Raw genomic sequence first — 25,865 nt, 5'->3', positions numbered from 1 at the left:
GTAAAATAAAGCAACAAAACACACAATTAACACAAACATCCATCATAGCGACTCTCATCCAGGCACCTCCTCACTGTAATGGATGGCAAAAAAAGTCTTATGGCTTCCTTGCTTCTCCCGCGGTCAGGCAGTCAAACTGTTGCGTTGAGGCGATCGAGGCTCCCGATGTTGAAGCCCCCACCGGGCGATGGAAGATCCCGTGGCCGATTTTAAGCCATGCCGGGCGATGAAAGGCCCTGAGAACGGGCGGATCCTAGCTTTACGATTCGAGGCTGACGAAGCTGCTGTTCCTGGAGCTCCCGAAAATTGGTCACCAACCAGGGATCTGCGAGCTCCCGATGTTGCCATCCACAGGGCCCGCGGCCGAAGCTGCCGAAGTCGGGTCGCAGCGCCACCACAGCCTCTGAAGTGAGCCAGCTCCGGAGTAAGTCCACAGGCTCTGCGACCGGAGCCCTCAAAGTCGATTCCAGTTGGCAGTTGGCAGCCGCCAGCTCTTCGATGTTATGCCTCAGCACAAACGGAGATATGACTCGGAAAAAGGTCGCATCTTCGTTGAAGAGATTAAAAAATGTTTCTCCCATCCCCCACATAATACACAACTAAAAATAGACAGAAAAACATCTAACAAGAAAGAAGAAAGACAGATGGACTGCAGGCGAGCCACAGCTGCATGGGCAGCGCCGCTACTTCCAGAATTGTCTTGCTGTTAAATGAGTTTTGAGACTTTTCTTTCTTCTTTTTTTTTAACTTGAGCTGATAGGATATGTCTATACACTTCAGAATTCATTATGCTGCTACCATCAGCCGTTGTATCATCAATTAAGACAAGTGAGCCAGTACCTTCTGCAGCCATTCATGCCCAGGCCATAACACCCCCACCACCATGTTTCACGGATGAGGTGGTATGCTTTGGATCTTGGCAGTTGCTTCTCCATACTTAGCTTTTGCCATCACTCAGATATAAATTAATCTTCATCTCCTCTGTCCACAAGACCTTATTCCAGAACTGTGGTTGCTCTTTTAAGTACTTCTTGGCAAACTGTAACCCGGCCATTCTATTTTTGCAGCTAACCAGTGGTTTGCATCCTGCAGTGTAGCCTCTGTATTTCTGTTCATGAAGTCTTCTGCGGACAGCGGTCAATGACAAATCCACACCTGACTCCCGAAGAGTGTTTCTGATCTGTCGGACAGGTGTTTGGGGATTTTTTCTTTATTATAGAGAGAATTCTTCTGTCAATACCTGTGGAGGTCTTCCTTGACCTGCCACTCCCTTTGGGATTAGTAAGCTCACCAGTGCTCTCTTTCTTCCTATTGATGTTCCAAACAGTTGATTTTGTTAAGCCTAACGTTTGGCTGGTGTCTCTAACAGTTTTAAGGCCCTGTCCCACTCAAGTGTCCTTGGCATGCAAATTACGCGTCCTCGTCATCGCGTTGAGGCGCACGGGCATCGTGTGGCCGCGCGAAGCTGGTCCCACTGAGAAGCGAGGAGGGGTATGGAGTAGTGCGCGGTATCGCGCGGCACTCCTAAATTTTGTAGCGAACGAAATCTTCACGCGCCACCGGCCTGTCGCGTAACTGATGGCCAAAGTGGGACAGGCCCAAGACCCTGGTGCGACGTAACGTCTCACCTCCAACAGCAGCAGAAGCAGGCAAACGTTCGCCGAGCTCGGCCTGGGACTCACGGCCGTTGCGGATCCGGATCCGCCCCCACTTCTACTCCCAGAGCAGGGCCAAGAAAATTGAAGATAGACACAAAATACAGGAATAACTCAGCGGGACCGGCAGCATCTCTGGAGAGAAGGAATGGGTGACGTTTCGGGTAAAGACCCTTCTTTCAGACTGAAGGGTCTCAACCCGAAACATCACCCATTGCTTCTCTCCAGAGATGATGCCGGTCCCACTGAGTTACTTCTGGCAGTTTGTGTCCATCTTCAAATGATGTTTCGCGCTCCAGACGGCTGTGCAGACGCATGAATTCGCGCGCGACCTTTGCGGGACTGTCGCGCCTCAACGCGAGGTCGCGTAATTGGCGTGCCAAGGACACGTAAGTGGGACAGGGGCTTTAATCTTGTTTCTCAGTCCCATAATGGCTTCTTTGACTTTTATTGGCACAACTTTGGAGGAGGAAGGGAGGGAGGAGGAGGAGGAGGAGGAAGGTGGGGGAGAGTAACAGGGAGAGCAAGGGGAGGAGAGAGAGGAAGGGGTAGGAGGAGGAAGGAGGGAGGGAGGAAGGGAGGAGGAGGAGGGGGAGAGGAGGAGGAGGGGGAAAGAGGAGGGGTAGGAGAAGGGGGAGGGGGAAGTGGAGATGGTGGGAAGAGGAGATGGGGGGGGGGGGGGGGGGGTAACGAGTAGATGTTTAATCCTCTCGCCGCTCTCACCTGCCGGATCTGGGGCGGGCGAACTCGCCGCTCCGCCTCCGCCCTCGGTTTTCTTCTCATAACGGAAGCGGTCGAGGTTGAAGTCGCTCATGGCGGCGCCGCTGTCACCCTGGCAGGGAGCAGGGAGGGGGAGGAGGGCGGTGAGGGGGGCAGCTGGGGCTGGGGGAGGAGATGGAGATGGAGCCGCCGCCGCCTTGGTCACCGCCACCGCCGCCGCCGCAGACTTTCCCGCGACCCCCCGCCGGTGACGCGCACTCCCATTGGAGCAGCGCCGCCGCCCAATCAGCGCGCCGCGTCAACCGGGGTGCGCGTCACTGAGGGCCGAGCGCGGTGACGTCGCGGGTCAGAGGGCGGGCGGGCCTCAGTGACCCAGGGCAGCAGCAGCAGCAGCGGCAGTCGTCATCATCAAAGATACTAGAGGCATCATCATCATCATCATCATCATCATCATCACCCTGTGGCTCCAGCCTGGATCTATACACATCTCTGTCCAGAAGACATCATAGCTGTCTTGGCTTGAGATGGGCCGGCCCTTATCCTGGCACTGGGAGAGGGGATGTGTGAGAAGGATAGGGAGAATTGGGGGTACAGGATGGAAGAGGGTAGAGAGGGGAAAGGTACATGATGGTAGAGAGGGGAAAGGTACATGAGGGTGGAGAGGGGAAAGGTACATGAGGCTTGAGAGGGGAAAGGTACATGAGGCTTGAGAGGGGAAAGGTACATGAGGGTAGAGGGAAAGGTACATGAGGGTAGAGGGGAAAGGTACATCAGGATAGAGACGGGAGTGGGTAGAAAATGGTGGAGGGGGTAGAGAGGGGATGGGGTTAGAGGTGGGTAGGGAGAAGTATAGGAGGGGAGAAAGATTGAAGGTAATGAAAAAGGGGTAGAGGCAAGGGGCACAAGAGGGGAGTGATCGAGAGGAGGAGATGGGTTAGAGAGGAGGGGGGGGGATAGACAGGAGAGGGGTTAGAGGAGGATTGGAATGTGCTGATCAGAAAAGGAGGGTGTTGAGTGCAGAGGAAGGGTGAGATCGTTTTCTCTTGAATGCTGAGGTTGAGGGGAGACCTGATAGAAGTATCTAAAATAATGAAAGGCATAGAAAAGGCAGTCAATCAGAATCTTTTTCCCAAAATTGAAATGGGCGGTGAGGAAATGGAGAGAGGGAGTGGCGACTATGTGGAGATAGAAAAGGAGATTGGGTGGGTTATATAGTTACCTAAAATCGGCGAATTCAACCATTGGGTTGTAAGCCACCCATATAAGATGTTCCTTCAGTTTGTGTGTGGCCTCAGTCTGACAATGGAGGAGTTTTCTTTCTCTTTGAGGAGGCTGGTGGGGTGAAAGGTGAGGACCAGGGGAACTAATCAATAGGTTGGAATGGAAGTAGAGAGGGAAATGAATAAAGAGTGAGATAGAAAGGGAGGAGAAAATAAGAGGCAAGTGGTGGAAAGGGAAGTGGCTACAAGGGGAAAAGGAAGCCAGGTGAGGGACAAGGTGAAGGATAGGAAGGGAGGGGGGGGGGGGGCAGGGAAGATCGTTTGGGAACAGAGAGAATGAGGAACAATGGGGAAATAGAGCACTGGGAAGAGAAGGTGGTTTGGAGGATGAGTTGAGGAGGAATGGGCGGGTATGGTAGTGGTGCAGTGGTTAAATTAGCCTCATACAAGTAACCCAGTGGCCTTCACCAGCAGTCATTGCCATTTCAAATCCCGCCTTGGCAATTATGGAAGATGAGGTTATCCAGAAACCTCGTTCATAATTCAGATTTTTCTTTGGTAATAAACACGGTTCGATCACAAACTTGCTGGATGTCGTTAAAAACATACCTGGCTTACACATGTTCTCCCAGGTAGAAAATCTACAGCCCTTTCCCAGCCTGGTCTTGCAAAGTCCTCTTGAAACTGTAATCACATTTGGAGAGTTAATCCACAAACTAATGAAGCAACAGCCCTAAGTAATCTCTCTCACTGAATCATCCTTTACAGACTGGCCAGATTTACATGGGCAGGACCTACACAGTGAACGGTAGATCTCTGGGGAGTGTTGTAGAGCAGATGGAGCTAGGAGTGCGGGTACATAGTTCCTTGAAAGTAGCATCACACGTAGATAGGGTGGTCAAAAAGACTTTCGGCACATTTGCTTTCATCAGTCAGTATTGAATATAAAAGATAGACACAAAAAGCTGAAGTAACTCAGCGGGACAGGCAGCATCCCTGGAGAGAAGGAATGGGTGACGTTTCGGGTCGAGACCCTTCAATATAGAAGTTGGGTGGTCATAAGCAGTTATATAAGATGTTGGTGAAGCTACATTTAGAGTATTGTATTCTGTTTTGGTCACCATGTTATAGGACAGATGTAAAGCTGGAATGGGTGCAGAAAGGATGTTGTCCAGTGTAGAGGAATTGAGGACATAGGGTTTAAGGTGAGGAACGGAAAGATTTAATAGGAATCTGAGAGGTAACTTCTTACACAAAGGGTGGTGGGTGTATGGAACGAGCTGCTGGAGGAGGTACTTGAGGCAGGTACTATTGCAATGTTTCTAGAAGCATTTACACAGGTACATGGGTAGGATAGGTTTAGGATACGGACCAAATGCAGGCAGGTGGGACTAGTGTAGATGGGGCGTGTTGGTCAGCATGGACAAGTTGGGCCAAAGGGTTATATGACTATGACTCTATGACTCAGACTCCTTCACAATGCCCGCAAGAAAGATCCATATTCCAGTAACCTTGCACATATCTTGGTATCATTACTGTACAAAGGTTCTGGGGAGAAGGCAAGAGAAAAGGGTTGAGAGGGAAAGATAGGTCAGGCATGGTCGAATGGCCTTGATGGACCGAATGGCCTAATTCTGCTCATATGCTTTATGAACTTTAGTACTGGCTTTCAATTTAATGATCACTAGATTGGATATATAAAATAAACATTAACCTCAGACTAAAGGCTGTAAAATGAAGAGTACAATAATGGTTCAATGGTACTTTGTTACATGTACCTAGGTACAGTGAAATGCCTTTTTTTTTGCATTCAGTTCAGTAAAAATCTTACCATACATAGGCACAATCATATTTAATTACAAAAATGTATTAAATTGAGACAGTACACAACAGTTGTCAAATTTCCAGCACCAATTTCTATGATTTAAATACAAAGTAGATAAATATTTGGTCTTAATATGATATATCTGATTAATGTCTCAATATGAGGTGGTGTTCCTCCAATTTGTGCGTGGCCTCATTGTGGCAATGGAGGAGTTTTGTTTCTTTTCTCCACGGAGGCTGGTGGAGTGAAAGGTAAGGACTAAGGGAAATAAAAGTTAGTTTGGAAGAGGAGAGTGGAAAATTAATATAAGGTGAGGTAATATAAATGGGGAGGGAGAAAAAGAGAGGCAAGAGTCTTAACTGATCTGAGAAAGAATTTCTTCACCCAGTGAATTTTTGAAATCAAGAACGCATTACCCTTGAATGTGACAACATTTGAAATGCATTTATATATACATACTAGACTAAGTGGGACCCGTTGCATCCCAGTATTACACGGGAGGGCTGGTCCCCCAACGCAATATTCCACCTCTCCACCAAGTCCAATATTGGTGGCCAGTGGGGGTGGGTGGGGGGAGGGGGGTGGTGTTCTGGAGCGCTAGTATGGGTGTTGTGGGCTGATTTCCAGAGGGTTAGTATGGACATTGTGGGCCGAATGGATTCTTGGGTTGGCGGCTCAGTCACTCAAGCCTGTTGTGCTGGCAGCTCACTCATGGCTGGTGGGCTGGCAGTTGACTCACGGCTATTCCTTAAAATTCCATTTCAAGCAGGGTGCAAGGCCACCAAATCCAAGTGCAGTTTCTTACCACTTCAAGCAGGGTGCAAGGCCACCAAATTCAAGTTCATTTTCATACCATTTCAAGCAGGGTGCAAGTCCACTAAAGACAGTAAGTCGTGACCTCTCCCTCCTCCATCTTGCATAGACTGAGCCACGCCCACATTCTGGGTTTTATAGTCCCTCCCCCTCCCACCAGAAGAGGCGTGGCCTTCATGGCGTGACTGACAGGAGAGAGAATCTCAACACTAATAACTCTTTTATTTTTAATCGATGGGAAAAATCCTCGGCACCTGATGAGCGGAGGGGGAGTAAGATGGCCAAAAATCACACCCGTACGTGGTAGCGTTTTTACTAAAATCAATATAAAGTGCAAACAGGAAGTGGTCAAGATTAGACTTTTAATTATATAGAAGGCAAGGCAACTTTAATTAGGCAAGGCAACTTTAATTAGGCAACGCAGCTTTAGCTTTTTCAAACCAAAGGCAACACAGCTTTAGCATTTCCAAACCAAAGGCAACACAGCTTTAGCATTTCCAAACCAAAGGCAACACAGCTTTAGCATTTCCAAACCAAAGGCAACACAGCTTTAGCATTTCCAAACCAAAGGCAACACAGCTTTAGCATTTCCAAACCAAAGGCAACGCAGCTTTAGCATTTCCAAACCATATTTTCAAACCACATTAAGGGCACTGACGGGTCAGCAAAACCACTCACAGTTTAGTATACATGTGTTCAGTGTTATTCACAGCTCAGACCGAGAGACGTGACCCTCTCGCTCCCCCATTTTGCAGAGACTGACTGAGGCACTCAACACCTCCGGGTGTTATGGTCCCTCCGGAAGGGGCGTGGCATTCAGGAGAGAGAATCTCAACATTTTTTAAACACTAATAACTTTTATTTTTCATCGATGGGAAAAATCCTCTTGTCCTGCGCAGCGGAGGGGGACTCTGAGTAAGTTGGCCAAACATCACAGCCGTAAGTGGCAGCATTTTTTCTAAAATCAATATACAGAACATCAGGAAGTGGTCAAGATCAGACTTTTAGTAATATAGATATGTGTGTGTATTATATATATATAACATACACTGAACTTTTTTGTTTGTTATGGGTGTTACAGATATGTTTACATATCTGTTGTGCTGCTCGAAGTAAAAATGTAATTATTCTGTTTCAGGACCTATGACAATAAAACATTCTTGAATCTCTTGTAGATGTTTCCTGACCTGCTTTTTTGTAATCCTGTACCTGCAATTCCTTGCATCTCCAAGCACATTATAGCAACGAGCTGGCCATCAAACACCAACTAAATTCTGCATAATAAAATAACTATTACTCAATATTTATATATTATGACAATTAATTAGCACATTGGTCCACCACGTGGGAACTGGTTTATATTGACATAGAGACATAAAATAAATGAATTAATAGCATACTGAGACAGATTAAGAAGGTTAAATGATTTAATCGCTTCATGTCTTGTATTTGCAAACAAATGAAAAGTGTTCATTGCTTTTTCTTTCCTGTGTGACATGTTTAAGTGTACCATTCAGTTACACAAAAAAAATTGTTCAACGTCCAGGTTCAGGAACAGGTTCTTCCCAATAACCATCAGACTATTGAACACCATGAACCCCAACTAAACTACAAACTGCCTAGTTTGTACTAGAGACTTTGGGATTTTATTTTTTTGCACTATATTGTTTTTTTTTTAAATGCTGCTTATTATATTATCTACTGAGTACTGTGTTATAAACCTGTTATGCTGCTGCTGCAAGTAAGCATGTATTGTTCAGTTTCTGGGCTTATGACAATAAAACACTCTTGACTATCTTAGTGATGCTTGCAGACGCATCTTCTCTGCCTGCTTCTGGAGGTGACCACTATAATCAGGGTCTCATCCTTCTTTGGTCATTAACTATGATTAAAAGATTTTTATTCTCATGATTAACTTGACAAACTTCCACCCTGCAACATGATCAAGGGCTTTGACTAATCCAATTAGTTTTTCGCAACTGAGGTACCCATCAATCATCAGATTGAGACTTGGTATATCATTGTTACCTCTGCTGGTGTTTAAACTCTTCAGTGAATCCCAATTTTCAGTGCGCGTCATCTTCTAGACATACCCCTGTATGAGTTTCCATGAAATTAAATTTTATAAGTATGGTCATAGAGTTATACAGCACAGAAACAGGGCCTTTGGCCCAATTTGTCCATGTGACCAAGGTGCTTACCCGTGCTCGTCCCATTTGCCTGCATTTGGTCCATATTCCTCTTAACCATTCTCATTCATGTAACAATACAAGTCTTTAAAATGTATTATATCCAGTGGCTTTGACATCCACCATCATGAAGTGCTTCATGAAACAATAATAGTGCACATTAACTCCAGCCTGATTTTAGACTTTAAACTTTAAAGAAACAGCATGGCAACACATCCTTCTGTTAATATTGACCAAATTAAAGACACTATAAAATGGAGAATCCCTGTTTTTGTCAGAATTGCTTAACCTTTGTCAATGGAAAATTGCAGGCTGTGGATGGCGCCGACCAGTCTGAGCCTCAGATTGATATGCAGGATGGTGAAAGATCCAGGTGTTCTCATTTCCCCCTAATTGATAATCTATATTACTAAAAGTCTGATCTTGACCGCTTTTGGCTCGCTATGGCGTGATTTCCGAGAGAACGGCGCCACCTACGGCCGTCATTTTTGGCCACCTCCCTCAGAGCCCCCCTCCGGGACTGGAGGATTTTTCCCATCGATGAAAAATCAGAGAGATATTAATGTTTTTAAATAATTTGCCATTCTCTCTGCTGCCCCTGCTGGAGAGAGGGGGAGGGACTATAAAACCAGGAAGTGGTGTGCCTCACTCAGGCTCTGCAAGATGGAGGAAGCCAGAGGTTCACGTCTCTGAATAACACTGAACACATGACTACTCAACTAAGTGCCCTTAATGTGGATTGAAAATGAAAATATGGTTGGGTTGAAGTAAAAATGCACTGCTAATGGCTCTTTGAGTTGAAGTAAAAATGCACTGCTAATGGCTCTTTGGGTTGAAGTAAAAATGCACTGCTAATGGCTCTTTGGATTGATGTAAAAATGCACTGCTAATGGCTCTTTGGGTTGAAGTAAAAATGCACTGCTAATGGCTCTTTGGGTTGAAGTAAAAATGCACTGCTAATGGCTCTTTGGGTTGAAGTAAAAATGCAAATGGTCGTTTGGGGTTTTTTTGGGTTGGTGAAAATGCACTGCAAATGGTTGTTTGGCTAAACTTGACAACTTCCAGTTTGCACTATATTGATTTTAGGTAAAACGCTACCACTTATGGCTGTGATTTTTGCCCATCTTACTCAGTCCCCCTCCGCTGATCAGGTGCAGAGGATTCTTCCCATCAATGAAAAATAAAAGTCTTATCAGTGTTTAAAAAATGTTGAGAATCTCTCTCCTTTCAATCACGCCATGAAGGCCACACCTTTTCCGGTGAAAGGGGGAGGGATTATAAAACCCGGAAGTGTGGGTGTGGCTCAGTGATGGGGAGGGAGAGGTCACAACTATGTCTGAGCTGTGAATCAACTGAACACACTGAATGTCTACTGAACTGTGAGTGGTGTTTTGCGTGGTTTTATGGTAGTTTCACCTTGCTTGAAATGGTGTGAAACTGCATTTGAATGTGGTGTTGTTGCACCCTGCATGAAATGGTATGAAACTGCATTTGAATTTGGTGGCCTTGCACCTTCATTGAATGGTATGAAACTGCACTTGAATTTGGTGGCCTTGCACCCTGCTCGAAGAGGTAAGAAACTGCACTTGAATTTGGTGGCCTTGCACCCTGCTTGAAATGGTAGGAAAATGGATTTGAATTTGGTGGCCTTGCACCCTGCTTGAAATGGTAGGAAAATGGATTTGAATTTGGTGGCTTTGCACTCTGCTTGAAATGGAATTTCAAGGAATAGCCGTGAGTCAACTGCCAGCCCACCAGCCGTGAGTGAGCTGCCAGCACATCAGGCTTGAGGGACTGAGCTGCCACCCCAAGAATCCATTTGGCCCACAATGTCCATACTAGCCCTCTGGAGACCAGTAGTCTCTGCAGCCAGCAACACCCATACCAGGTCTCCAGAAAGCCCTCCCCCCCCCACTGACCACCAATATTGGAATTGGTGGAGAGGTGGAATATTGTGTCGGGACCAGCCCTCCCGTGTGAACATGGGACCCAATGGGTCTCACTTAGTCTAGTATGTATTAAAACTCTGTAAATAAATTTAAATGCATTAATATGATTGGATTGCTGCAAAGGAATTGTAAATAATGTAAGTAATGTTGCAAGACAGTTACCCTGCTGTTTGTTGATTGGCCAAAGTGTTAAGCCCTAGCAGAATTGTTTTGTGTTCCAGGTAAATGTTGCATTATTCAGTTGACTAGCTTTCTTCCAGAAGTGTCTGTAAGAAACATTGTATAAGACTCTCTGTAATTGGATTGGGGAACTGTCAATAATGTATTGATGTAATTGATATGTTTTATTGGATTGTAATGGGACCACCCCTATGTAGTTTGGTCCCTCAAGGTTCGTGGACTTATAAAAGGTAGCCCATTTTAGATCGGAGTCGATCTTTTGGAAGGATGCGCGGGACTGCGGGACCTTTTGGGCAGTGTCTGCTTGCATGAGGCTGAAGGGCTTGGCCAGGCAGAGACAACGATTGAACCCGCGGTGGTTTTGGTATCGTATATAGGAATTTGCTGTTCGTTTACAATTTACAATTTATTTACTGAAGCCAATTAACATACAAACCTGCACGTCTTTGGAATGAAGGAGTAAATCTGAGCACCTGGAGGAAATCCACGCAGTCACAGAGAGAATGATCAAACTTCGTACAGACAGCACCCGTAATCAGGATCGAACCTGGGTTTCTGGCGCTGTAAGGCAACAACTCTACCACTGTGTCAATGTGCCGTCCCCAGCAAGCGCTGATCCACCGTGGGTTACAGGGAAGAGATAGTAATGTGGTGTCAGGACACCAACTTCTCCCTCAATGTTAGCAAGATGAAGGAACAGTTATCGACTTCAGGATGTATGGTGGACTACATGCCCCAATCACCCAATCAACATCAATGGTGCTGAAGTGATGGTAGAAAGTTTCAAGTTCTGTGGCATTAATATTACTGTTGATCTGTTGTGGATGGGCCGCATGGGAGTCGGAGGACCCGGCGTGGGGAACCGCCGTGAGGGTGGGGGGGGAGCAAAGGTGGACCTAGCGTGGGATACTTTGTAACTTTGTCAGCGCCCTTTATGTGGCGATTATTTGCATACCTTATGTATGCAAGCAAAGAATTTCACTGTGATTTTTCACATCTGACAGTAAAGTATTCAATTGAAATCAATGTGACAGCCAAGAAAGCCCTAGCCTATCCAGCCTCTCATAACTGAAGAATGGTTCTGACCTGAAACATCACCAATTATATTTGTGCAGCGCTTGACTCACTGAGTTACTCCAGCATTTTCTGTCTATCTCTCATAACTCTAGTCTTGGTATCATCCTTGTGTAGCGATTTTGCACCCTTTCCAGTTTAATGACATTTTTTCTATAGCTAGGTGATCAGACCTGCGCACGCACTCCATTTGGTTTCACTAACATATTGTACAGTTGTAACATGACCTACCAACTCTTGTACACAACTTTAACCAAATTTACATGAAAGCTGAATCTATAAATATATTCATTTATGTAAGATGGCTGAATGACATAAAATGTATAATAGAGCTGTATGTGTCTCAACAATGAAACAGAAGATTTCTGAAGAAGAAAGGTCTCTACCCGAAATGTCAAATGTTCCTTTTTTCTAGAGATGCTGTCTGACCTGCTGAATTACTCCAGCTTTTTATGTCTATAGAAGATTTAATTTGCCTTTTTCCTAAACATGGACATTAAACTGAGTGCAAGTTTGTTTAAACATATGCAAATCTGTGCTCCCGTTACTATTGCAGGATATAAGATGGCCTCAAATATAATTCTGCTGTTTCGGACCTCTGACCTTAAGCTGTCATTCAAAGTGCATTCCATGCGATCAAAGGCTATGTAGACTTCTCAAAGGTTTCAGAACATAATGTGTGAATCAGCTGCATTGGACTGGGATCTGCGCTTTGATCTCTCTGTCGGATGGCATGGGATGAACTCCACTGCTACCCTGCCACAGTGGATAACCTGCCTTTTATTTTCCATAAGTATGTTAGATGAAACAGTCATTGAATATAGGAAACATAAGGAACTGCAGGTGCAGGAATCATGTTCTCCACAGATGCTGCCTGACTCCCTGAGTTACTCCGGCACTTTGTTTTAATGAATATAGGAATCCTTGACAACGGCAAAGATGTTTGGGATTACAAATAATGACTCCCTCAGTTTCCATCAGTCCTGGGGTCTTAACATGTATCCTTTCCACATGAAACCTGACTGGTGTGCTACCAATTACTGAGGGGTTTGAGCAGGACTAAATGTCGAGGTATAGGGATGAGAGCCTGTGAACCAACATCCATATTCTGTCATTGAAGGGAAGGGGAGAGATTTTCACTCTATTTGACATTAACAGCCCTGATTTCTGGTTCAAATAAAAAATAGGCTTGCAGGGTGTTGGTTCCTTATGGTGTTATAAGGTGTGGAATTAAGTTCCTTGGAGAGATATAGCATGGAAAACAGGCCCTTCTGCCCACTGAACCCGCGCCGACCAGCGATCACCCCGTACACTAGCACTATCCTACACACTAGGGACAATTTACAGAAGCCATTTAACCTACAAACCTGAATGTCTTTGGAGTGTGGGAGGAAACCAGAGCACTTTTGGATAGGGTAATGGAAGTGCAGAGAATAGAGGGATATGGATAATTTCCAGGCAGATGAGATCAGTTCATCTAGGCATCATGTTTGGCACAAAAATTGTGGGCCAAAGGGTACATTCCTGTGCTGTGCTGTTCTATGTTCTATACCTAATGATGTGTTCCCGATCTTTTAGTCTACCTTGTTGTGGGCCTTGCACTACTTTTTATCTGCACTTTCTCTGTTTCTGTAATATATTCCACACTTCTTTCTCATTTTGCACTACTTGTTGCACTCATATGGTAAGATTGCATTAATGTATGCTAAGATTTGCTTGGATAGAATGCAAAACAAGGTATTTGGCTGTATCTTGCTACACATGACAAGAGTAAACCAATATAAGCTTGCTGTCCATGGGCAATATTTTCAAAATCTAAGTTGTAACTTTATTCCCTTGCTGGCCAGGAAGTTATGGTGTCATTTCCATATTGAGGAGGGGCTCAAACATAAAACATCGCCTGTCCATTCCCTCCCCAGATGCTGCCTGACCCACTGAGTTCCTCCAGCACTCTGTGATTCGATTAAGATTCCAGCATCCACAGTTCCTTAGGTCTCAAAGATATATTTTTATGTGATCTTTCACCATCTTACAATTAGTTATAACTTTGGAAACACCTGCATTCAACTTCCTGATGTCTACCACTAACCCACCCACTTTTGCACCATAAGAAAAATAGCCCTAAATACTTGCAATGATATAAAAACGTATAATGATTTTACGAAGATAGACACAAAGTGCTGGCGTAACTCAGCTGGTCCAGCAGCTTCGCTGGAGAAAATGGATAGGTGATGTTTCAGGTCGGGACCCTTCTTCAGACTGAAATATCACCTATCCATTTTCTCCGGAGATGCTGCCTGACCCACTAAGTGACTTCAGCATTTCGTGTCTATCTTTGGTATAAACCAGCATCTGCAGTTCATTTTTAGTACATGATTTTCTGAAGTTGATCTACAAAAAAAAAAGCATCAATTTACTTTAGAAGAAATGCTTCTTGAATTATAAGTAGAGTAATTACAACAATGCAGTATTAATATATTCATGTTTAGGGTTAACAATAACCTGCTCATGACTTTGTCATTCATGAGTTATTGGGTCATGCTCACATGTAGATTAGGTGGCATGTCAACGGATGACAGCCACTGTAAAGAAGAGAGATGCCTCATAATTGAACAGAGGTCTTCCCTATAAGGGCAGATCAATTAAATAGAAGACCATGCATATCTCCAATAGGTCTTAACTTTCTCCAGGTTTCGATGCAAAGGGATTTTCCAAAGGGATTTATTTATTGGTTAATGTGTTTTCAATGACATCGGTTCGCAGAGGTTGCAATTGCGAGACCCAGAGTGTGGACGGGACATGGTTACCATGGCTACCCCGTGATCATTCGGTTCCTTCAACTGAAGAGATGAGTGGCAGTGACATTTAATTTACGTGCACGTTTCCCAGGTTTCTTATTATTATTATTCCTGCTGGGGCAGACTGCTAATGTCTCCTATTTAAATATTCAGGGTCTACAGGGGAGCCCTTTTTTGTTGTGTGGAGGCTAACGATAGTGTGCAAAGCAAATGTCATGATAATGTACAGCCGGTGGAAAACAATAAAATGGGGCTTGGGGTGGGGGAGGGAGGGTGAATGGAGCAGGAATGGGCCTCAAGAGTTATTGTCAGTTCCACCTGATTTATCACAGTCCCAGACTACATCTTGTTTGAAAGCCGAGAAGTAATAAGGTGATCAGTTGAAATAATCTGACAGAGAAGTCAACCACAAGTTCTTTCAAGTTCTTTCTCCCGTCCCTACTTTAAGAAACAATGGTCGCTGCACAGTTGGAAGACTAGGAACAATGTCAATTATGAAAGAAGATTTAGATTCTCCCACCTCTAACCTATGCTGCCATCGCAGACCACTATTATAAGCCTGGCGCTATGATTGCGTCTGTCTATTACACTTGTCGAGCAAACACTGATTTGGTTCAGTGGGACGTGTAGGCTTGTCAATAAGTTCAGCCTTGTCAACACTCACACCCAATGATGGAAGACGTCTCTGCAGTCTTAAAAAAGAAAAGCACATTCTCAAACATGATAAATGCATAAACCCAGATTGGAGTTATACAATCAGTACTGTATTATTTCACGATTACCTTTTCAATTGAACGCAAGGATGCCCTTTCACCAAATCAATAGCAATAGCGATGAGGCTGAACGACGAACAATAACTATGAAGCCATTCACCGTACCTCTGTACACGTGACAATAAACTAAACTAAATTAAAAAAGCTAGACTAAACCAAGGTGTTCTTTTGAAGCGCTCAGTGTGACTGACGTTTCCTCTTTTTCCATTTTCCTCTTTGCTGATTATTAGCCAAATCAGCGGAACAGGAGAAGCCTGGGATTTGCTCCGAGGACTTTCTCTGCAGAAATGGCATGCTGCTGCATCTGTTACACAGCTTCCTGTAATGAGTCGTAAGCTCAAAGCAAATAAAGTGCTGGTGCCGTCCGTCAACACAGGCTGACCAGTCAGATCCACCTATGTAGTCAGCCAATGTGCCCACTGCAGAGGTTTAACTAATTAAAAGCTGGCATAGCTTGGTTGTCAACATTTCTCTGCTGCAGAGCAGAGTTCTGGTATTGAAAGGACTCCGGCACTATTTTCCAATTTCTTCCCAGCTGTTATAAGGCAACCGAACCATCCCATCAACAACTAGAGAGTGGTCATAACCGTCTGAAGCTGTGTCTCGACTCGAAACGTCACCTGTTCTTTTTCTCCAGAGATGCTGCCTGACTCACTGAATTGCTCCAGCATTTTGTGTCTATCTCCAGTGTATACCAGCATCTGCAGTTCCCTGCTATCATTTACTTGGACTTTACTGGACACTATCTTGCACTAAATGGTATACCTTTTATGCAGTATCTGTACACTGAACCGCTAGATAGTAATCATGTGTAATCTTTCCGCTGACTGGATAGCACACACCAAAAATGTTTTTCACTGTACCACAGTATACGTGACAATAATCTAAAACTAAGCTAAACAAAACTAAAACAGCAATAACGACATAGTCCAATAATCAAAATAATCAGTCTGAAGAAGGGTCCCGAACTGAAACGCCATCTCTCCATGTTTTCCAGAGATGCTGCCTGTCCCGCTGAGTTACTCCAGCACTTTGTGTCTTTTTTTTGTAAACCAGCTGCAGAGGTTCTTTGTTTCTACCGAAATAACACCACGTTTCCTGGCCAGCCAAAATAAAATTACAACTTCGCTTTTCAAACAGTGAAAAGCTTTTTGTTGCCTTCTAACCAGTCAGCAGAAAGACAATACATTATTACAATCGATCCATTTAACTCATATACGCCGTGGAATTAAATAATGAGTAACAGAACACAGGTTCGGAAGAAGTTATAGAGCATTCAAAATGGATTGGTTCTGAACTCTTTCAGCAGGTAAGTCAGCCAGTGATCACTGACAGATGACACAAAGACATTGGCAAAAAAGCCACTGGACAAATGAGTTGGAATTACAGTGAAGTATTATCTTGAATACACAGCCTGAAAGTAATTCCAAAAGGAAATTAAATAAATATTTGAAGTGGAAAATTCTGCTGGTCTATGAGAAAAGAGCAGGGAAGTGAGACTGAGGATAGCCACAATGTGGCTTAACATTGTTAACTTGTAATCATCTTGTTATCACATCTTCTCCAGCCAACAATGGGCCATTATGGGCTCCACTATTCCTGAGGTCACCTGTTGCTGGCCCTGATTTGTTCTGGCCTTTGCTCACCTCTAATTCATTTCCCCACCCCCCACACTCCCTCCACCTCTTTCAGTCATAAGAAGGGTTATGACCTAAAACGTCTCCTTTTCCTTTTCTCCAGAAATGCTGCTTGACTCGCTGAGATGCTCCAGCATTTTGTGTCTATCTTCCATGTGAACCAACATCTGCAGTTCCTTCCTTAACATTAGCTCTGCATGGTGCATGCCAGTAATATCAGGGTGAAAATGACCAATGCCTCCACTTATTCAGAAGAGCAAGGAAATTCGGCATGGTCTCAAATGACTCTGACCAATTTCTGCAGAAACACCATGGAGAACATCCTACTGGGGTGCATCACAGCTTGGGATGGCAACCGCTCTGCCCAAGACCGCAAGAAATTGCAGAGAGTTGTGAATGCAGCCTAGTCCATCACACAAACCAGCCCCCCGTCCCCATTGACTCCATCTGCACTTCACCTCAGGAAGCCAACAGAATCAGGGGCCACACGCACTCTCTCATCATTCTTTCTTCTCTTTTGTCAGACAGAGGTTTAGAGGGATATGGGTCAAATGCAAGCAGATGGATTAGTGTAGATGGGTCGGCATGAGCAAGTTGAGCCAAAGGGCCTGTTTCTATGTTGTATGACTCTATGACTCATAAGTGTACGTGATGCAATCAGGCATACAGGATATTGAATGCTGAGATCTGCTTGTTGCTGGACTCGTGACTGAGTCCAGGAGTGGATAACTGTGTGATGAAGATGAATATATCTACACCCCAGCTTTAAGCATTCAAGGGCTAGGCTTGGGATTGTGAGCCATTGGTCATGAATGTCATGCTAAAACTAGTGGACATCGATAGAGAGGGCTGTAAAAGATGTTGTTCAGTTTTCAATCTTATCTATCGTGTTTTCAATCATGTCTACCACAGTCACAGTGCATATAGCAGGCACCATGGCATTAAACTAGTAAAGGTGCACACAGCAATTTGCAATTTGTATCAGTTCTGTCAAAGACTAGTCATGTTATCGAGACAGATGATTGCCTAGAAAATATTGTTCCTCAAAGTGACTTGGATACAGGTCACAGGTAGCTAAACTAAATGCAGCTGCATCAAGCTAGTAGGAAGACAGAAGCCTTTATTGAAAAACAATGTAAATACAAGGGTAAAGATCTTGTAATCAATTTTATTGGGCCTTGGTAAAACCAATCGTGGAGCGTTCAATCATTTACAAAAAGAACAATCTTCTGGTGGATTAGGTTGAACAGCAAACATAGAAACATAGAAACATAGAAAGTAGGTGCAGGAGTAGGCCATTCGGCCCTTCGAGCCTGCACCGCCATTCAATATGATCATGGCTGATCATCCAACTCAGTATCCTGTACCTGCCTTCTCTCCATACCCCCTGATCCCTTTAGCCACAAGGGCCACATCTAACTCCCTCTTAAATGTTGCCAATGAACTGGCCTCAACTACCTTCTGTGGCAGAGAATTCCAGAGATTCACCACTCGCTGTGTGAACTGAGGAGGGAAAGGAGTTGTTGGCATTCGGGTCAAGGCCTTGCATCAAGTTCCTACATCCAGAATGCAGCATCTGCAGGATTATAGGAAAGAAGTAGTCAAGCTGGAAAGAGTACAGACATAATTTACGAAGATGTTGTCAGGACCTGAACAAAAGGGTTGGACTTCACTCAGGAGCATAAGGGGTGATCTTATAGAGATGTACAAGATCGTGAGAGGAATAGAACGGGTAGATGCACAGAGTCTCTTGCCCAGACTAGGGAAATCGAGAGCAAGAGAGCATAAGGTTTAAGGTGAATGGGGAAAGATTTAATTGGAACTTGAGGGATAACTTTTTTACACAAAGGGTGGTAGGTATATAGTACAAGCTGCCCTGAGGAGGTGGTTGAGGCAGGTACTATCGTTAAGTTTAAGAGACTATTAGACAAATACCTGGATAGGATGGGTTTAGAGGTTTATGAATCAAAGATGGGCAGGTGGGACCAGTGTAGATGTGGCATGTTGGCTGGCATTGGCTAGTTGGGCTGAAGGGCCTGTTTCCATGCTGTATGACTCTTGTTTTGTGTACATAAATGTTTTTGTTCTTATTTAAAGAATACATTTGCATTGGAGGGAGTGCAACTAGGCAGCTTCCTGGGTTGACAGGCCCATGGCTATAAGGGCAGGGAGGAAAGTTTAAGGGAAATGTGCAGGGCAAGATTTTTTACACTTGTTGCGTGACTGATCTGCCTGTTACATCTTCACTGCATTTCCTCTAATGCAATTATTTAAATAAGGAGAACTAACGTTTGCAATATCGCACATCCCAAACATGTGTAGGTTGGCAGGTTGATTGTCAATTGTAAATTGCTCCCAGTGTGTAGGTGAGTGGTAAAATCTGGAGGAATGTGGGGTGAATAACGAGGGATTGGTGTCAAGTGTTGCAAGTGTTATTTTCTACGCTGTTGTCTGCTGGGGCAACAGCATTAGTGCAAAAAACAACAAGCAGCTGGTCAAACTGGTTAAACGAGCTAGCTCAGTGCTGGAGTAGACTCTGGGATGGATGTGCTTGAGAGGCGTATGAGGCACAAGGTGCAGGCCATCCTGAAAAACCCCGGGCATCCCCTCCATGTAATTCTGGAGAGTCAAAAGAGCACTCGGAACAACAACCGGCTCCTCTCCCTGCCCTGTAGAACAGAGCGGTTCAGGAGATCCTTCACCCCTGCAGTCATTAGATTTTATCATTCGGACCGCGAGGCTGTAGGGGGATGCATTTTGCAATTTTTAAATTTTAATTGTTAATTATTGGTCTTTTTAAGTATTTATTGCTCTCAGGTAGTGTCCACATTGTATTCTATGTATTTTCTGTCTGCGTTCGTTTTGAATCTGTGGGTTTGTAGGTTGGGGGCTTCTGGACATCTGAATTTCCCTGAGGGGATCAATAAAGTATTTATTATTATTATTATTATTAATCAGTACAGATCTGAAGGAGCGAAGGACACAGAGTCACACAGCTTCCATGAATCTGCGAATCCATGAAGTGAAGGGGTAGGGATAACAAAATAAATGTGATGGGGTATTTTTTGTTCCCCTTTCCTTTGTCCTCTTCTATTTGTTTTCCTTTGCACCTCTTTTGGACACATCAGCTGCATTTAAAAAACCTTTACCACCTTCTCTTAGCAGGCATCACCACTACATTGGTCCGGGATCGGTCTTCGGCGAGTGAGAGCAGGGCCGGATTTAGATGAAGAGAGGCCCTAGGCTATTTCACTTGTGAGGCTCCCCCCCCCCCCCCCCCCTCCCAATCCCCCACCCCCTCGACTAGAAGACCATGACTACCCGACAGTGACAGTATGTCACTTTTAGATCCTACTGTATGTTGTCATTAAACAGTTGGTTATAAAATACATATTGGATTCACCGCGGAGCGGGCGATACCTTACCTGGATCGCCGTTTTAAGCTCTGGAGTGTTGGGCCTGCTGCTTCAACATCATGGAGCTGTGGTTTGCGAAGCTCCCAGCCTCGGGCCGTGCTGATTTCAACAACGCAGAGCCCTGGGATCCCTTTGCCGAGGGCCGCCAGCGTGAATCTCCGCCCAGCTCAGCCTGTGGACTTCAGGAGCCGCGGTCTCCTGTAAGAAATGGCCGATTCGGAAGTCCAAGCCGCTGAGGGTGTTCTTCCGTTCCAATGTCGGAGTTCCATCATCCCGGCGAGAGGGCCTGAACAGACGGCAAGGATGGGGGTTGTGGCCGGAGGAAGGCAGGTGAGTGTACTGAGGCCGAGGCGATGTCTGGTGGGGGGGGGGGGGGGGTGAGGACTGTAGTGTGGGTGGGGAAGAGCTGGGGTCACATGGTTTGAGGGGGATGGGGACGACCCAGTGGAACAGCCACTGATGTTACCAGGGTTGGGGGGACTGGCACTAGGACCCGGCGCAGTCAAACCCATTGTAGTTGGAGTCTGCAGCGTGGAAGCTTCAGGCCCGGTGCTGAGTCCAGGATTCAGGTAAGGCAACGGCTGCAGTGTGCTGGAAAGCGGTGGAGTAGCGAAAGTCGGTGGAGTCAATGGTGGAAGATCGCAGGGAGTGGAGTCTGGGTCAGCGAGCGAAGCGTGGGAGGTCCCGGTGGGCGGATGGTCGGTGGGGCGGCGAGGTGAGTAGGCCCTGGTGCGGCGGGGAGGTTCGGTGGGCCTGGAGAGGCGGCGATGTTCGATGGGCCCAGTGGGGCAGCGAGGTTCGGCAGGCTGCTCCGCGATGGTACCTCAGTGTTGAGCAAATTCCTCTCCGACAACGAAGATAAACCTCACCTGCATTTTAATCCCACCCCCCCCCTCCACACCACCAAAGCCTCCGGAATCGCAAGCACAGCGCCACTGATGGTAGGTTTTGTAACAACGCCACTGTGTCAAAAGTTTTATACACCTTGGCGGAGCGAGGCCGATGCCCCCCTAGATCTCGAGGCCCTAAGCTTAAGCTTATGAAGCTTCTACGTAAATCCGGCCCTGAGTGAGAGGGATGTTGGCGAGTAAGCGGGGCCGTCGGTGAGCGAGAGGGCCGTCGGTGAGCGAGAGGGACATCAGTCGGTGAGCAGGGCCGTTAGTGAGATTGGAGAGCCGTCAGGAAATAGAGGGATGTCGGCGAGAGTGGAGGGCCGCCTGGGAGCCGTCAACCGTGTGAGTGCCGGTGGTCGGTGGAGGACAAGGAGTGATCCGGTGTGGCGGGGCGCGAGAACAAAACAGGACTGGGGGGTGGGAGCAGTTGATAGGGAGAAGGAAGAGGGACTATATTGAATACTTTTGTTATTTTGTCAGTGCCCATTATGTGGCGATTCTTGCATTCTTGTACTTTATGCAAACAAAGTATCTCACTATACCAAGTACATGTGACAATAAAGTATCAATCACTTATTTTGTCATTCAGCCTCTCCTACCACTGGCTTTCCATTTGTTTTTTACACTTCTTCAAAACAAGGAACTGCAGAAGCTGGTTAATACACAAAAGGAATCAAAGTGCCGGAGCAACTCAGCAGGTTATGAAGCATCTCTGGAGAACATGGATAGGTGACATTTTAAGTTGGGACCCTTCTTTAGACTGAAACATCATTTTTCCATCCTTAAAATTCTCCCTGGTTCTGACATGAAATATTAACTCTGTTTCTCTCTATGTAGTTTGCTGCCAGTCTTGCTCAGTACTTTGCAACAATTTATTTTTTTTATTTCATTTTGAATTTACATGATTTTATTTCATATTTTTTGCAAATGCAATTTTTGTTTTTTAATCAATGCAGAAATCTTACTTTAAAAATGGCACCTTGAATAGAGCTGCTCTCCATCGGTAGAAGTGTTATTTATGCCTCAGTTAATGACAAGGAGGTTACAGTTGAGAGCTGGAACATGGAACAGTACAGCACAAGCACAGGCCCTTCAGCCCACATTGTCTGTGCTAAACATGATGCCAAGGCCATGCCATATATTCCTGCAGTTAACCTATAACCCTCTATTCTCTTCAAACTCGTATGCCTATCCAAAGGTTTTTTGGATGCCACTGACAAATCTGCTTCAGCCACCACCCCTGCAGCATGTTCCAGGCACTCACCACCCTCTATGTAAAAAAACTTGCCCCACACTTCTCATTAAAACTTTATCCCTTTCACCTTCAAGCTATGCCGTCCAGTATTTGAGGGGGAAATTTAAGTTTAGTACAGGTCCTCCCCAGGTTATGAAAGGCCAACACGTGTACATCTCATACATACGAACATGCATTCGAGTGACTGGCGGGACAGATTTGCCGGCTTTGCTGTTGGGCTTCAGGCCTTTTGTCACCCAGAACTCGGTTTGTGGCCATTTTTCCGATTTGTGAACTGTACAGAATGTGAGCATTTTACAGGAACGGAACCTTTCGAAAGCCTGAGGATGACATGTACCGAGGAAGCTTGTTGACACAAATTGCTGACGTAGGCAACAGCTCCCTTGTAAAATACCACAGGGACTTTAACATATGCATGTGAGAGTAGACAGAGATGAGCAGGAAGGAACTGTGGATGCTGGTTTACACCGAAGATAGCCACAAAATGCTGGAGTAACTCAGCGGGACTGAAGCAGAGTCTGAAGAAGGGTCTCGACCCAAAACGTTACCCATTCCTTCTATCTAGAGATGCTGCCTGCCCTGCTGAGTTACTCCAGCATTCTGTGTCTACCTTCAGAGCAGATAGAGACTCAGTTTAATGGAACACCAGCATTCTAGGGATACAAGGAACTGGCACGCTGATTTCTTCTGATTGAACATTTCCAGCATCTGCTGTTTTTTTCCTTTGATAGGGTTTATAAAGCTGAAAATTGTCTTGTAGAATGAACAGTTAGAAACTCCTGATTTACAATGGAATTGTATTGATAGGGCATTAAAGACAAAACAGCTGTCAACATTAACTGTTTTCAATTACGTTCATTTCACTGAGATTTTCAGCACTCTATTTACAATGATTAAATACATGGCAATGCTTCTGGCTGTTTGAAAGGAGAAATGTTTCCTGACTACACACATGGTATCCTGTGGACTCCAGCTTGTTGAACATGCAGCTTCAGAGTTAGGAGTATTTAATTGCCATATGCACGCGGATTGGAATAATAAATCTTACTTGCTGCAGTTTACAAGCATATTAACTCAACTATACAACAAATAAATATATATTAATCAATAATCCAATAAATTATCAGTAATACTAGACCAGATAATAATGGTGCAAAACCGAGTGGTTAGTTTATTGTCACATGTTCCTCTGGATCGTTGATAGATAGGGTAGATAGTCAGAACCTTCTCCCCCAGGGTGGAAATGTCCAACACTAGAGGGCATATCTGAAGGTGAGAGGGGAAACGTTTAATGGTTTTTACACAGAGAGTGGTATGGGCCTGACCATATTGCCACGGGTGATGGTGGAGGCAGATAAGAAAGTGACATTTGAGGAATTTAGGTGGGCACAAGGAAGAGTGGGGTATGGATCAGGTGCAGGCAGATCAGTTTAACTTGTTATCATGCTCGGCACAAACATTGTGCGCCGAAGGGCCCGTTCCCGAGTACAGGGATTGCTGGTCAGTTCGGACTCGATGGGCCGAAGGGCCTGTTTCCGCACTGTTTCTCTAAATTGAACTAAACTAAGGAGCTTGTGTAGGAAGGAACTGCAGATGCTGGTTTACACCAAAGATAGACACAAAATGCTGGAGTAACTCAGTGGGACAGGCTGCATCTCTGGAGAGAAGGAATGGGTGACGTTTTGGGTCTGAAGAAGGGTCTCGATCTAAAACATCACCCATTCCTTCTCTCCAGAGTTGCTGCCTGTCCCGCTGATTTACTCCAGCATTTTGTGTCTAATCTTAAACTAAAGAGCCTGACGGCTGATGGGAGGAAGGTGGATCTTGAAGCTGGAGGTCACGGTTCTCAGGCCCCCGTACCTTCTTCCCAACAGTAGCAGCAAAGCAAGATGAGAGCGTGGCCCGAGTGCTGTGGGTCTTTTGAGGATATTAGCTGCCTCTTTGAGGTGCTGCTTTACAAAGAGAGGCAGCAGAGGCCGGCGCTACCTGATTCGGAGTCTGGAGAAGACAAAGATGAATGGTCGCTTGCAGTGCACAGGTCACATGTGAGGAGTCCAAGGGCACAAGCTTTACATGTAACCTGATGTGACTGTCACCCTGCTGCAGAGCACTCCTGTGGTAACAAGGCAGCATGAAGAGTTGATTGCCAAGGCACCGCTTCTGGCATTTAAACTTGCTGCACCAACTCCCACAGAGTCAAATTATCTGTAAATTACTGTTAGAAGTGTAACAACAGCAGCAGACTGCCAGTAACATAGACTCTTTTCCAAATGGACCCATGGGTGGTGCTGTATTAAACAGTGTGCTGCAGACTAGCTGAGTGGAGTGTGATTCCTCCAGGACTTCACGACAGCAAGTTTAATTGGGCAGCAAAGAATTTACATAGAAAATACATTAGCTGCACACTGCTTTCTTGGACCAGGCTCCAGCGAGAGTGACAAATGTGATGGGTTTCCTGGGCAAATGCAGTTTGCAGTTGGCTTAATTTAACAAAATAATAATGAAGATGTCACCGGTTGAAGTTAACACATAGCCCGTTTGCTAATGGGTTCTTGTGCACTGCCAAGGGGTGCAGGTGAAACAATCGGTAGCAACAAGACCTCGTGGGCTCTTCTGAAAAGCACGGAGCAATAAGGTGAACTGGGCAGGAATTCATTCAGGACAAAAGGCGAGTGGGAATGTTGTACCAGGCTACCAGCTGTTGAGGGATTTATGTCTAAAGCCACAAATACATTCATAATCATACACTGGTTTTATTCATGGGTTTAACCCGTTCACTCTCCAATACATCCTGAGACAACTATCAATATTTTACACGCTGTTTATAGTTAGTGTCTGTGGCCGCCTTGCAATATGTCTGATTCTTTAGTGTTTGAGCAAACATAAATAAATACCATAATGACCCAGTGCTCTTGGCAGAGATTTGATGTATAATACTTTAAAGAACATTTATAACTCTATCATTCCTGACATTGCACATATTGGGTACATTCTATTCATAGAGATTAATTTGGTGAGCGTGCAATTAATCTGTGGAAGTTTAGCTTGTCCAATTAATGATGTTCCTGTATTCTAGTTATTAAATGTTACCCCATTACCTACTTATTTTTATTGCTCTTTCATATTTATTATGTGTTTTATCAATCCAGAAAGCATGTCTATACATTGTTACTGTCATATCTGTCAGGAGTACTGAGCTAATAATTACCTCTGCTAAAAGTCAGGGTAAAGCAGTAACTGCAAGTTGCGCAGGTGTAGAAAGGAACTGCAGATAAGTTCATAAGTTATAGGAGCTGAATTAGGCCATTCAGCCCATCAAGTCTACTACACCATTCAATCTTGGTTGATCTGCCTTTCCCTCTCAATCCCATTCTCCTCCCCATAATCCCCAAGACCCATACTAATAAAAAATATTGGTTTATACCAAAGATAGACACAAAGTGCTGGAGTAACTCAGTGGGTCAGGTA

General features: G+C 45.0%; 1 protein-coding gene across 3 annotated transcripts in view; it reads right to left on the bottom strand.

Annotated features, from left to right (window-relative positions):
- smarcad1 (SWI/SNF-related, matrix-associated actin-dependent regulator of chromatin, subfamily a, containing DEAD/H box 1) overlaps positions 1-15,473 on the bottom strand; it is a 96,010-nt gene extending 80,537 nt beyond the window's left edge. Inside the window, exons 1-2 of one of the 3 annotated variants that reach the window (XM_033022451.1) lie at positions 15,206-15,473; positions 4,205-4,279 (exon numbers count right to left, since the gene is read on the bottom strand). In XM_033022451.1, coding sequence (XP_032878342.1) covers positions 4,205-4,217 — 13 coding nt within the window. In that variant the 5' untranslated portion in view covers positions 4,218-4,279; positions 15,206-15,473. Of the gene's footprint in view, positions 1-2,378; positions 2,693-4,204; positions 4,280-15,205 lie in introns of those variants that run through there. The other 2 variants (XM_033022458.1, XM_033022442.1) reach the window with 2 other exon arrangements.
- Between the last annotated feature and the right edge of the window lie 10,392 nt (positions 15,474-25,865).

The sequence above is a fragment of the Amblyraja radiata genome, chromosome 1, assembly GCF_010909765.2.
Source record: "Amblyraja radiata isolate CabotCenter1 chromosome 1, sAmbRad1.1.pri, whole genome shotgun sequence".
NCBI classification, from domain to species: Eukaryota; Metazoa; Chordata; class Chondrichthyes; order Rajiformes; family Rajidae; genus Amblyraja; species Amblyraja radiata.
This window is presented reverse-complemented; position numbering and strand designations above follow the sequence as displayed.